Source organism: Eschrichtius robustus, chromosome 1, assembly GCF_028021215.1.
Source record: "Eschrichtius robustus isolate mEscRob2 chromosome 1, mEscRob2.pri, whole genome shotgun sequence".
Taxonomy (NCBI): domain Eukaryota; kingdom Metazoa; phylum Chordata; class Mammalia; order Artiodactyla; family Eschrichtiidae; genus Eschrichtius; species Eschrichtius robustus.
This window is the reverse complement of record NC_090824.1, coordinates 97,503,791-97,517,417: the sequence shown is the minus strand read 5'-3', so window position 1 is coordinate 97,517,417 and position 13,627 is coordinate 97,503,791. Positions and strand designations below refer to the sequence as shown.

General features: G+C 38.4%; 1 protein-coding gene across 1 annotated transcript in view; it reads right to left on the bottom strand.

Moving 5' to 3' along the window:
- SLC27A2 (solute carrier family 27 member 2) overlaps positions 1–13,627 on the bottom strand; it is a 55,183-nt gene that overhangs the window by 33,781 nt on the left and 7,775 nt on the right. Inside the window, exons 2-3 of the mRNA XM_068551400.1 lie at positions 4,605–4,814; positions 526–684 (exon numbers count right to left, since the gene is read on the bottom strand). Coding sequence (XP_068407501.1) covers positions 526–684; positions 4,605–4,814 — 369 coding nt within the window. The remainder of the gene's footprint in view (positions 1–525; positions 685–4,604; positions 4,815–13,627) is intronic.

The following is a 13,627-nucleotide window of genomic DNA, read 5'->3' as shown; positions in this document are numbered from 1 at the left end:
GAAGAATAAAGTAGAATGGGACAACTGAATGAGAAGTTGAAATCAGATGCTAATGGAGATCAACATGCAGATTTCTGAAGACAGAAATGACATAGGAGAATTATTTATGCAATCAAAGGATCAAGTACCTTAACCTGGATAAAGACCTAAAATATTTTAAAGAAGTTTCCTCTTTGATATGCTGAACAATTATAGCATTATATTACTAGACAAGCAGGCATGAGAAAATATAAATTCTTTTTATTTATTTATTTATTTGGCCACGTGAGATCTTAGTTCCCTGACCAGGGATTGAACCCGGGCCCTTGGCATTGAAAGCATGGAGTCCTAACCAGTGGACCACCAGGGAATTCCCTATAAATTCTTTTGGATGCTTGCTATTGTGAGCCAAACAAGCTAGTTATCAACAGGGAATTAAACACCGTTCCGGGCACACAGGAAAGTAGCAAATTTTGTATTACTTTTCCTTATGAGCACATTGAATGTGTACTGGGCTCCAACACCTTGTTGAGAGAAAAAGCTTACCAGTCAGGATACATCCATGTAAGCCAACCAAAAGCGCAGCACTGTGGTACAAGGGTAGTGTGGTATAGACTACATCATTCTCTGTTATCCCGCTGGCAGCAGCAAGGTTGGCTCCATACCAAACGCGAAGATGATTGATCATTGCAGCTTTCGGGAGACCTTTGTAAACACACAAGAGAAGCCATGAGTGAACCAAGAGTGGTCATTCACAGACATGTGGTCTGGGAGAGAGATGTGGCTTAGGAAGATTCATCAGCTGGTGATTAGAGGATTGCATTCAGTTACACCAGAAGTTGGCAATTTTTTTCTCTAAAGAACCAGATGGTAAACGTTTTAGGCTTTGCAGGGTCATAGTCTCTATTGCAACTACTAAACTCTGCTATTATAGCTGAAAGCAGCCACACACAAAAAGGAACAAACTTGGCTCTGTTGCCATAAAACTTTATTTACAAAACAGGTGGCGGGGCTGTTTGTGGCCCACAGGCCATAGTTTGCTGACCTCTGAGTTAGATGGTTATTACAGTAGTAAGTTGAGGAAAAAGGAAAGAATGTCTATTGAATTTCTGCTCTGGGTCTACCACCTTGCAAGGTATAGTTGATCCTTGAACAACAGGGGTTTGAACGGCTCGGGGCCACTTATATGAGGATTTTTTTCAATAGTAAATACATCCACGGTTGATTGAATCACTGAATGAAAAAAATCACAGATACCTAGGAACCTATATGGAGGGCCTTCTATAAGTTATACGCATACCTTCAACTGTGTGGAGGGTCAGTACCCCTAACCTGCACATTGTTCAAGTATCAACTGTATTTTCAAAATTTCATTTAATTCTCATAATTAATAAGTAGAATTATATTCTCTAATTTGCAGATGAGAAGGCTGAGATTCAGAGAGAGTAAATAGCCTATCCATCCTATCTGTTTCCTTCATAACCACTTTTATGAATTTCTTAGGTACCGTTCTAGAGTTTCTTTATACAGATATAAGCTCATTTGCTCATATGTTCTTGCCCTTTCCCCCATTTTAAAGAAAAAGCACACTTTTCTGCACTTGCCCCTGCTCCACTTAATGTATTTTGGAGTTCTGTCCATATTTGTATGTAGCACTTTCCCCTATTTTTTCATTCATTTATTCTCTGTCTCAGCTGCATCAAGTCCTTTGTGTGTGTGTTATAATTTATTCATATTATTTTGCGATTTCAAATGACGCTGCAGTGAATAACCTGGTCCACGTGGCACTGTGCACTATGAATGATGCTGCATCTGTAGGATAAGTTTGCTGCTGTGAGACTGCTAGGTGAAAAGGTATAAGTCTTTGTAATTTTGATAGACACTGCCACATTGCCTCTTATAAGGGCTGTCCCCATTTACTCCCCCATCAGTAATACGTGAGTGCACCTGTTTCCTCTCAGCCCTTCCAAGGTATCCTTTCCAATGTTGGGATTTTTGCCAATCTGAAAGGTGAAAAATGGTATCTCAGTGTAGTTTTATTACACTAAGTACATTTGCATTTTCTTAACTATAATTTATGTAAGTTTTTGGTAAGACTCAATTGAAAGTGTATGCTTATATTGTTTCCCACGGGAGTCAGTTCAGTTGGGAAGGGCATGAAGTCATTACCAAGGGGCTGGGGCTAGAGTTTAAGACCTGAGTGGGTAAACTGGCTTTGGGAAGAGGAAGCCGATTCTCTGTAGATTCAGATGCTTCAGTATTTGATGGTAGCTTAGCTGGGTATTGCCTGAATAAAAGTAATTTGTTATAAGGCAAAGCAGTATGGCTGGCAAACTACCATCATCATAAACACAATTTCACAATTCATGGTCTTTGTTGAAACAGAAGAAAGCATCAATAAATCAACTGTGTTCACCTTGGAAAAAAATTGTCCAGATAGTAAAAGCTCTGAATTATATTTAAAAAAAAAGAAATGCACATCCTTTGCTGGTTTGAAGTACTTTCAGAAACTTTCCTAATTAAAATTTTTGTTTTAATGAAGAAATAAGAATATCTGGTAACTATTATATAATTTTGTGCTACTGACTGCCTTTGAGGAACAAGGAAAACATTTTGTTCTCGGATTGCTTAAATGAATTTTTTTAATTAATGTTTGGAAGAGTAACTTAGCAAATATTTTATTCGGAGAGAAGAAAAGTAACATAAACATCAACCCAATTATATTCCAATTAAATCTAAATTCTGAATTATAGGATTAAATTAAAGACTGCTTATTCTCTTTTTCCCCTAAAATGGGTTTTATATTTGATGTCAAAGCCTGCAATTGTGAAGAAGTGTCTTAATACTATACACTTACCTATATAGTATTAAGACTAGAACACCCAATCACTAACTAAAAGGGCTTCTTTTATCTCAATTATTTCCCAAACCAAAGTTTTCAGTTTAGTTTTACCCTTCTATTAAAAATGAGGGTAAAATTTCCGTATATCAAGGTAGTGTCTGGATGTAGTGGAAGCATTTGGTTAACTGTGTCATCCTACCATTCTGTTGGCATGGTGATATATAACTTTTGACAAAACAGTGACAGACATTATGCTCTGGGAATCAGCTTTAATAGGTCATCCCCAGCCACCCCTCCTCATGAGGCTCAAAGGAACCCTTACTTATTGGTTGGCCAAAAAGTTCGTTCAGGTTTTCTGTACGGTCTTACGGAATTTTACAAGGAGAATGCATGTTTGTATTACCTGCTTAAGTTAAAATTTTAACCAAAAGAGATAAATGATTCACATAGTCAACTTCCCAATATTAATAATTAGCATGGGGCCTCCCTGGTGGCGCAGTGGTTGGGAGTCTGCCTGCCAATGCAGGGGACACGGGTTCGGGCCCTGGTCTGGGAGGACCCCGCATGCCGCGGAGCAAATGGGCCCGTGAGCCACAACTGCTGAGCCTGCGCGTCTGGAGCCTGTGCTCCGCAACGGGAGAGGCCGCGATGGTGAGAGGCCCGCGCACCGCGATGAGGAGTGGCCCCCGCTTGCCACAACTGGGGGGAGCCCTCGCACAGAAACGAAGACCCAACACAGCCATAAGTAAATAAATAAATAAAATTAAAAAAAAAAAAATAATTAGCATGCTGGGGCTAGCTTCCTGCCCTCCTCTTAAATATATCACTCTGGCTTCATATGATTACGTTTTAGTAACATTTCCCCTGGCCTAGAATAGGCAGACACCAAATAGCTGTTAAATGGATGAAGTAAGAGGTGTTCTGGCAGAGTGGTCAGTTGCATGAGCTGTGGAGTCAGCCTACCAAGGTGAATCCTGACACTTCTACTTCTGATCTTGGAAAGTTCTTAACCTCTCTAAGCATCGGTTTCTGAATCTGTAAAATAGGAATAAGAGTAGTACCCACCTTAAGAGTGGTGGGAGAATTGAATGAACAAATGACGTAAAGCTCCTAGAAGAGCACCTAGAACATCCTACCTTTAATATTGCCTGTTCCATGTAGCAGGGTTCCAGTAACACTGATAATTGGCAGTGATTTCCCTTAGTGGCTTATAAAATAATGGTGCAGCTTACACTGAAGGTGTAAAGCATCCTAGATTTGATGAAATACACTATTTTAGGCCCTCAGCTAAGAGCCATCCTACACCCACAGCACCAAACAGCTCCAAGTCAGTGTTGCATGGAAAGATAGTGGTCAAAATATTTGTATAAATATAACCCCATTATTGTTCTGCAGTCTTCTTTGGTGGGCCATTTATAATTGGTTATACATTATATATGGACTCTGGATATCATATAATCAAAATGCAGCAATCATTAAAAAAATTCCAACGGCCTAGTCAGTGCCAAATCTTATCCATCATCATAACTATTTTTGTAGTTCTTGGTTAACCTCTTTATCTGTTCTATACATCAATTAGGGGGAGATATGCATAGCTTAGAGAACCCAAGCGGTTTCATATGCTATGAAACAAGATCAGTTCCCACAGGCAAAGAGCTAAATCCCCTGAAGTATTAGTTATCTGATAAGTTTTGCCGAAGAAAAGAGCATTTGAAAATCTAACCCAACATTTAACACTTTCAGGATAGGTCCACTTCTTGGAGAGTCCTCTCTTTATTTTTACCTGTGGTTCCAGAAGTATAAATGTATAAGGCAGGAGTGGAAAAGGTCACTTCCGACCTCCAGGACTCTGGGATAGATTCAGTTGACACTTCATCCACTTTATCTAAGAAAGAGTCGACCCCATCGGTGTTAGAACTTCTGCTCACGTAATAGACGGCCACACCATCTTTTTTCAGGCTTGGCAGCACCTCTTCAACAGCTGCTTGTAGTTCTAAATTTAATGAGACAAAAAATCCAAACAAACTAAATTAGTTCATTCAAGTCTATTAGTGCAATAAATTTTGCAGTGATTTCGTTTTCCCTAAACTTTGCTAAAACGTGTAGATATAGTGATGCTTAGAGTTATGCATTTTTAACATGGAATTTACCAAATTTGAAAATATCACAAGATCCCAATATTTGAGGGGAGGTTGGGTTTTAACGGTTTCATAAGCAGCAGATGTTTGGCTGAAGTCTGTACTTTACATGGCAAGTGCAAACAAATGGACATATGGGTAAAACCCAAGATTATATAAGTGTATGACTTTTATGCATATCTGAGATATATATATATATATATATATATATATATATATATATATATATATATATATATATATATATATATATATATATATATATATATATATATATATATATATGCCCCACAGGACAAGTGATAAAAAAATTTTAAGGAAAAAGAGAAATGAAAAGAAGGGAGCCATGCTACTAACAAAGATGATAGAAGCTAACTTTATATAACACATTTTTTTACATATCAGCAACAAGTAGTTCTACTAGGAAGGTTCAGCTGATCTGAGACATAAGCTCCAAATCTCACAAGCACATTCTCTGGCCTAAGAAAAAATGGGCCGATTAGCATGGTTTTCAAACTATGGGTCATAATACAGCAGTGGATTGTTAAAATCATTTAAAGTGACCATTATTCTAAAAAATAAAATAGAATGAAATCGAAATTTTCAGAGCATATCACACACAGGAAGAGGTAAGTATTTTTTTTTTTTAAGTTTTGTTTCAGCTATGTGGGTGTGTGTGTGCTGAGTCACACACAAATGTAGTTTTACAGTGGGTCAAGGTCAAAAAATTTAAAAGGCATTCATGTAATATGCAAACCACATTTCAGGTTTGCTACGTGGATTTTTGTGCCGCTAAACCATAAGATGAGATGGGCTTTAAGCTTATTTGTCTTGAATGGTGAGAACTGAAGTGAATAAGCTTATTCTTAATAGGAAGGTGACTCAATATTCCAGGGAATTACCTTAGGGAGGCTAAACCTGATTCATCTTATATGCTTTGTTTTTCACATGTTTATGTATGATGTCTCCATCAAGACATGAGATATCATCTGGATAGATGCATTTAAAAAGTTTTAAAACTTTTAAACCAAAACAATCATACACCTGACAAATATAAATCAAATAGTACAAAAGAGTTTATAATGAAAATCAACAGGCCCTTATCTCACAAATAATCCTGCTGCCTAGAGGCAATGACTTTCAGTTTTTTTTAGCTGTTTCTTCTAGCAATCACTTCTCCATCACCAAATTATGTGCTTTTCCTGCTCCCTCTTGACTTATCATTTTTGATCCCCATCCCATTTTACCCTTGTCCACCCCCAACAATTATTACCTTCACTTTATTGTCTGGGTTAATGGTATTTACATCTATTCTGAGACTATAATTCTGTCTTCCTAGCTTTGTCTGCGTGTTGGCTCTAGAAGCTCTAGAACCAATAATCAGGATCAACAAGACTATGACAAAGTAATTATTTGTAAATATGACTGCAGAGCCAAGTAACACACAATAATCATCTTTCCCTTCTTGAACAGTTTTCTCCTGGAGTTTCTATTGGCCATCATTCCTTAATGTACTATTTGCCTCAGTTCTTTTTTTTTTTTTTTAATAAATTATTTATTATTATTGGCTGCATTGCGTCTTTGTTGCTGCGCGTGAGCTTTCTCTAGTTGCGGAGAGCAGGGGTTACTCTTCATTGCGGTGCGTGGGCTTCTCATTGCTGTGGCTTCTCTTGTTGGGGAGCTTGGGCACTAGGCGCACGGGCTTCAGTTGTTGTGGGACGTGGACTCAGTAGTTGTGGCTCACGGGCTTAGCTGCTCCACGGCATGTGGGATCTTCCCGGACCAGGGCTCGAACCAGTGTCCCCTTCATTGGCAGGCAGATTCTTTTTTTTTTTTTTTTGGATTTTATTTTATTTATTTATTTATACAGCAGGTTCTTATTAGTCATCAATTTTATACACATCAGTGTATACATGTCAATCCCAGTCGCCCAATTCATCACACCACCACCCGCATCCCCCCACAGCTTTCCCCCCCCTTGGTGTCCCTACGTTTGTTCTCTACATCTGTGTCTCAATTTCTGCCCTGCAAACTGGTTCATCTGTACCATTTTTCTAGGTTCCACATACATGCGTTAATATACGATATTTGTTTTTTCTCTTTCTGACTTACTTCACTCTGTATGACAGTCTCTAGATCCATCCATGTCTCAACAAATGACCCAATTTCGTTCCTTTTTATGGCTGAGTAATATTCCATTGTATATATGTACCACAACTTCTTCATCCATTCATCTGTTGATGGGCATTTAGGTTGCTTCCATGACCTGGCTATTGTAAATAGTGCTGCAATGAACATTGGGGTGCATGTGTCTTTTTGAATTGTGGTTTCCTCTAGCTGTATGCCAAGTAGTGGGATTGCTGGATCATATGGTAATTCTATTTTTAGTTTTTTAAGGAACCTCCATATTGTTCTCCATAGTGGCTATATCAGTTTACATTCCCACCAAAAGTGCAAGAGGCTTCCCTTTTCTCCACACCCTCTCCAGCATTTGTTGTTTGTACATTTTCTGATGATGCCCATTCTAACTGGTGTGAGGTGATACCTCACTGTAGTTTTGATTTGCATTTCTCTAATAATTAGTGATGTTGAGCAGCTTTTCATGTGCTTCTTGGCCATCTGTATGTCTTCTTTAGAGAAATGTCTATTTAGGTCTTCAGCCCATTTTTCGATTGGGTTGTTTGTTTTTTTTAATATTGAGCTGCATGAGCTGTTTGTATATTTTACAGATTAATCCTTTGTCCGTTGATTCGTTTGCAAATATTTTCTCCCATTCTGAGGGTTGTCTTTTCGTCTTGTTTATGGTTTCCTTTGCTGTGCAAAAGCTTTGAAGTTTCATTAGGTCCCATTTCTTTATTTTTGTTTTTATTTCCATTACTCTAGAGGTGAATCAAAAAGATCATGCTGTGATTTATGTCAAAGAGTGTTCTTCCTATGTTTTCTTCTGAGAGTTTTATAGTGTCCAGTCTTACATTTAGGTCTCGAATCCATTTTGAGTTTACTTTTGTGTATGGTGTTAGGGAGTGTTCTAATTTCATTCTTTTACGTGTAGCTGTCCAGTTTTCCCAGCACCACTTATTGAAGAGACTGTCTTTTCTCCATTGTATATCCTTGCCTCCTTTGTCATAGATTAGTTGACCATAGGTGCGTGGGTATACCTCCGGGCTTTCTTTCTTGTTCCATTGATGTATGTTTCTGTTTTTGTGCCAGTACCATATTGTCTTGATTACTGTAGCTTTGTCGTCTAGTCTGAAGTCAGGGAGTCTGATTCCTCCAGCTCTGTTTTTATCCCTCAAGACTTCTTTGGCTATTCGTGGTCTTTTGTGTCTCCATACAAATTTTGAAACTTTATGTTCTAGTTCCGTGAAAAATGCCATTGGTAATTTGATAGGGATTGCATTGAATCTGTAGATTGCTTTGGGTAGTATAGTCATTCTCACAATATTGATTCTTCCAATCCAAGAACATGGTATATCTCTCCATCTGTTGGTATCATCTTTAATTTCTTTCATCAGTGTCTTAAGTTTTCTGCATACAGGTCTTTTGTCTCCCTAGGTTTTATTCTTATCCCTAAGTATTTATCCCTAGGTATTTTATTCTTTTTGTTGCAATGGTAAATGGGAGTGTTTCCTCAATTTCTCTTTCAGATTTTTCATCATTAGTGTATAGGAATGCAAGAGATTTCTGTGCATTAATTTTGTATCCTGCAACTTTACCAAATTCATTGATTAGCTCTAGTAGTTTTCTGGTGGCATTTTTAGGATTCTCTATGTATAGTATCATGTCACCTGCAAACAATGACAGTTTTACTTCTTCTTTTCCAATTGGTATTCCTTTTATTTCTTTTTCTTTGCTGATTGCCGTGGCTAGGACTTCCAAAACTATGTTGAATAATAGCGGTGAGAGTGGACATCCTTGTCTTGTTCCTGATCTTAGAGGAAATGCTTTCAGTTTTTCACCATTGAGAATGATGTTTGCTGTGGGTTTGTTGTACATGGCCTTTATTATGTTGAGGTAGGTTCCTTCTGTGCCCACTTTCTGGAGAGTTTTTATCATAAATGGGTGTTGAATTTTGTCAAAAGCTTCTTCTGCATCTATTGAGATGATCATATGGTTTTTATTCTTCAATTTGTTAATATGGTGTATCACATTGACTGATTTGTGTATATTGAAGAATCCTTGCATCCCTGGAATAAATCCCACTTGATCATGGTGTATGATCCTTTTAATGTGTTGTTGGATTCTGTTTGCTAGTATTTTGTTGAGGGTTTTTGCATCTATATTCATCAGTGATATAGGTCTGTAATTTTCTTTCTTTGTAGTATCTTTGTCTGGTTTTGGTATCAGGGTGATGGTGGCCTCATAGAATGAGTTTGGGAGTGTTCCTTCCTCTGCAATTTTTTTGGAAGAGTTTGAGAAGGATGGGTGTTAGCTCTTCTCTAAATGTTTGATAGAATTCACCTGTGAAGCCGTCTGGTCCTGGACTTTTGTTTGTTGGAAGATTTTTAATCACAGTTTCAATTTCCTTACTTGTGATTGGTCTGTTCATATTTTCTATTTCTTCCTCGTTCAGTCTTGGAAGGTTATACCTTTCTAAGAATTTGTCCATTTCTTCCAGGTTTTCCATTTTATTGGCATCGAGTTGCTTGTAGTAGTCTCTTAGGATGCTTTGTATTTCTGTGGTGTCTGCTGTAACTTCTCCTTTCTCATTTCTAATTTTATTGATTTGAGTCCTCTCCCTCTTTTTCTTGATGAGTCTGGCTAATGGTTTATCAATTTTGTTTATCTTCTCAAAGAACCAGCTTTTAGTTTTATTGATCTTTGCTATTGGTTCCTTTGTTTCTATTTCATTTATTTCTGCTCTGATCTTTATGATTTGTTTCCTTCTGCTAACTTTGGGTTTTGTTTGTTCTTCTTTCTCTCGTTCCTTTAGGTGTAAGGTTAGATTGTTTATTTGAGATTTTTCTTGTTTCTTGAGGTAGGCTTGTATAGCTATAAACTTCCCTCTTAGAACTGCTTTTGCTGCATCCCATAGGTTTTGGATCATCGTGTTTTCATTGTCATTTGTCTCTAGGTATTTTTTGATTTCCTCTTTCATTTCTTCAGTGATCTCTTGGTTATTTAGTAACGTAGTGTTTAGCCTCCACATGTTTGTGTTTTTTACGTTTGTTCCCCTGTAATTCATTTCTAATCTCATAGCGTTGTGGTCAGAAAAGATGCTTGATATGATGTCAATTTTCTTAAATTTACTGAGGCTTGATTTGTGACCCAAGATGTGATCTATCCTGGAGAATGTTCCGTGCGCACTTGAGAAGAACGTGTAATCTGCTGTTTTTGGATGGAATGTCCTATAAGTATCAATTAACTCTATCTGGTTTATTGTGTCATTTAAAGCTTCTGTTTCCTTACTTATTTTCATTTTGGATGATCTGTCCATTGGTGTAAGTGAGGTGTTAAAGTCCCCCCTATTATTGTGTTACTGTCGATTTCCTCTTTTGTAGCTGTTAGCAGTTGCCTTATGTATTGAGGTGCTCTTATTTTGGGTGCATATATATTTATAATGGTTTTATCTTCTTCTTGGATTGATCCCTTGATCATTATGTAGTATCCTTCCTTGTCTCTTGAAACATTCTTTATTTTCAAGTCTATATTATCTGATATGAGTATTGCTGCTCCAGCTTTCTTTTGATTTCCATTTGCATGGAATATCTTTTTCTATCCCCTCACTTTCAGTCTGTATGTGTCCCTAAGTCTGAAGTGGGTCTCTTGTAGACAGCATATATATGGGTCTTGTTTTTTTATCCATTCAGCAAGCCTGTGTCTTCTGGTTGGAGCATTTAATCCATTCACGTTTAAGGTAATTATCGATATGTATGTTCCTATGACCATTTTCTTAGTTGTTTTGGGTTTGTTTTTGTAGATCCTTTTCTTCTCTTGTGTTTCCCACGTAGAGAAGTTCCTGTAGCATTTGTTGTAGAGCTGGTTTGGTGGTGCTGAATTCTCTTAGCTTTTGCTTGTCTGTAAAGCTTTTGATTTCTCCATCGAATCTGAATGAGATCCTTGCCGGGCAGAGTAATCTTGGTTGTCGGTTCTTCCCTTTCATCACTTTAAGTATATCATGCCACTCCCTTCTGGCTTGTAGAGTTTCTGCTGAGAAATCAGCTGTTAACCTTATGGGAGTTCCCTTGTATGTTATTTGTCGTTTTTCCCTTGCTGCTTTCAATAATTTTTCTTTGTCTTTAATTTTTGCCAATTTGATTTCTATGTGTCTCCGTGTGTTTCTCCTTGGGTTTGTCCTGTATGGGACTCGCTGCACTTCCTGGACTTGGGTGGCTATTTCCTCTCCCATGTTAGGGAAGTTTTCAACTATAATCTCTGCAAATATTTTCTCTGGTCCTCTCTCCTTCTGGGACCCCTATAATGTGAATGTTGTTGCGTTTAATGTTTTCTTCCCTCTTGTATTTTGACTGCTCTGTAGTTCTTCAGTATTTTGAGAAGATCATCAAAAATATTACTGTTGTAAAAACAGTAACTGGAGTGCTAATGTCCCTTGCCAATGCCTTGGTTCCAGACCCTCATTATTTCCTGGCTAGATAATTGCAGTAGCCTCCTGACCAATCTCCTTGCCTCTAACCTCTCCCTGCTTCCAATATCAGTGACACCACTGCCCAATTTCTTGTTCCTGCCCTGTTTAAAATCCTTCAATGGCTTCCTTTGTGACAGAAGCCACTCTCTATGCAGTGTGTGAGGTCCTGAGGTCCTTCACAGTCTACGCCCCCCTCCCCGACTTTTCTGACGTCATCTCCTTCTATCTACCTCTTGTCCCCTTTCCTCTAACCACACTGATCTATGTGAAGTGAGTGTACCCATAATTCTCACTTCTTACTGTCTTTGTCCAGGTGATTTCATCTGCCCGGAATGCCCTCCGGTCCCCGGTCACCAGGAAAACTCCTGCTCATTCTTCAAGACTCAGCCTCATTGCACTTAGCTCTATGGCCCTCCCTCAGGAGCTTGCATATACTTCTATCACATGTGTTTAGTACGTAGTGTGACACGCTTCAGTTCTTTTTCTCCTCTATTTGACAGTGAAAACTTTGAGGTTAAGGGATTATAACATAATCATCTTGGCAACCCCTCCCTCACTAGATAAGTGCCCAATAAATGTTTACAGTTGAAAGAATCTGCACAAAGTATTGTATTAGTCAATGTGGAAGAGACAGAGGAATAAGCTAAAGCTGTTGATTTTAAAGGATTTAGATATGGCAATACTGTGAGTTGATAAACCTCTAATAAAATAAAATGCAAAAGTAAATCATTTTTGTGATAGAGGTATGCCTTGCATACAAGTAAGGGACTACAAAAGTAAATTAAAAACAAAACAAAACTTCTATGGCTACTTCAAGAATTAAGAAATCTTTCTCCCTCTCTCCCTTCACTTGAGACTGAGGCTACTTAGTTAAATAGTGTGTTCATAAGTTACCTGGATTATTTCTCTCTCTTTCCCAACATTTATTCAACATCTGTTTAAAGACTGTTCCCCATGTGCATGGTTCTAAGCACTGGATACAGCAGTGAGTAAACCAGATACTGTCCCTGTTTTCATAGAGCCCAGGTCTAGTGGGGGAAGAAACAGACAAAGAAATAATCCATTAAAATAAGGTGTCATAGGTGTCACAGGAGGGGAGGGGGAGGTGGTATTTTGGAAGCATAGGGGAGGGGCACAAAGACAACCCAGAGGAAGTGTTATCTAAACTGAGACCTGAAGGGTGAGCAGAAGTTGGCAAGATGAAGATCCACTGAGATCGACTGAGCCTGTTTGTAGCTGAGGGGACAGCTTATGCAAAGACCCAGACGCAAACAGAATGGTGCCAAAGTAGCTAAAAGGGGATAAAGCTGACTGGAGTGTAGAATGGGAGGGAAAGAAGGTTGGGAGAAGAAACTGGGATGTAGGTTGGGACCAGGTTCCTGGCTTAGGTCAGGTAAATGGGTTGGAGGGGGCAAGACCAGAGGTAGGGAGACCATTTGGTAGAGCAAGCTTGTTTGCATTAAGGTAGCAGCAGAGGGTAGAAAGAGTAGATGCATTTTAAAGATGTTTGGGAGGTAGAATAGACTGGATTTGGTAACACTCTGGATGAGAGAATAATTATAGGTCAAAAGGGACTTTAATTTTTTCTGTAATTTTTTAAAAGAAAATTTACTCAGGCATTAGTGATATATCAAAAATTAATAATAGTAATAATAAAAGTAAAAGGAGATGTAATTAAGCAGGTATCATGCTTGATCACAGTTCAAGCAATTTGGCAAATTGTATCCTCTACTTCCCTCATGTTCCTACCTGGCCTTCTGCAGGCTTTTGGTTTGTGAGCCCTGACCTTTCATAGAGGTCAGCTTATGTGAAGGAAAGGCCATTGCCCCCGCCCAACACAATTTCCCTACATGGTCTCTGGGCTGTTGGTGCAGAATTTGCATTTGGACATTGAGCTGAGGTTCCAGTGGCTCACCAGCCATGTCAGGGCATACCTCATATGTCCTATGGTAGCAGCCTTTCTTCCCTTAAACTAAAGATGCTAATATTTATATAAACATATCTATACACACACATATAAACTGAAATTTGAAGGGAAATTCTGGATGTGAATGCAACTCATTAACTGTGTATTTGATATTT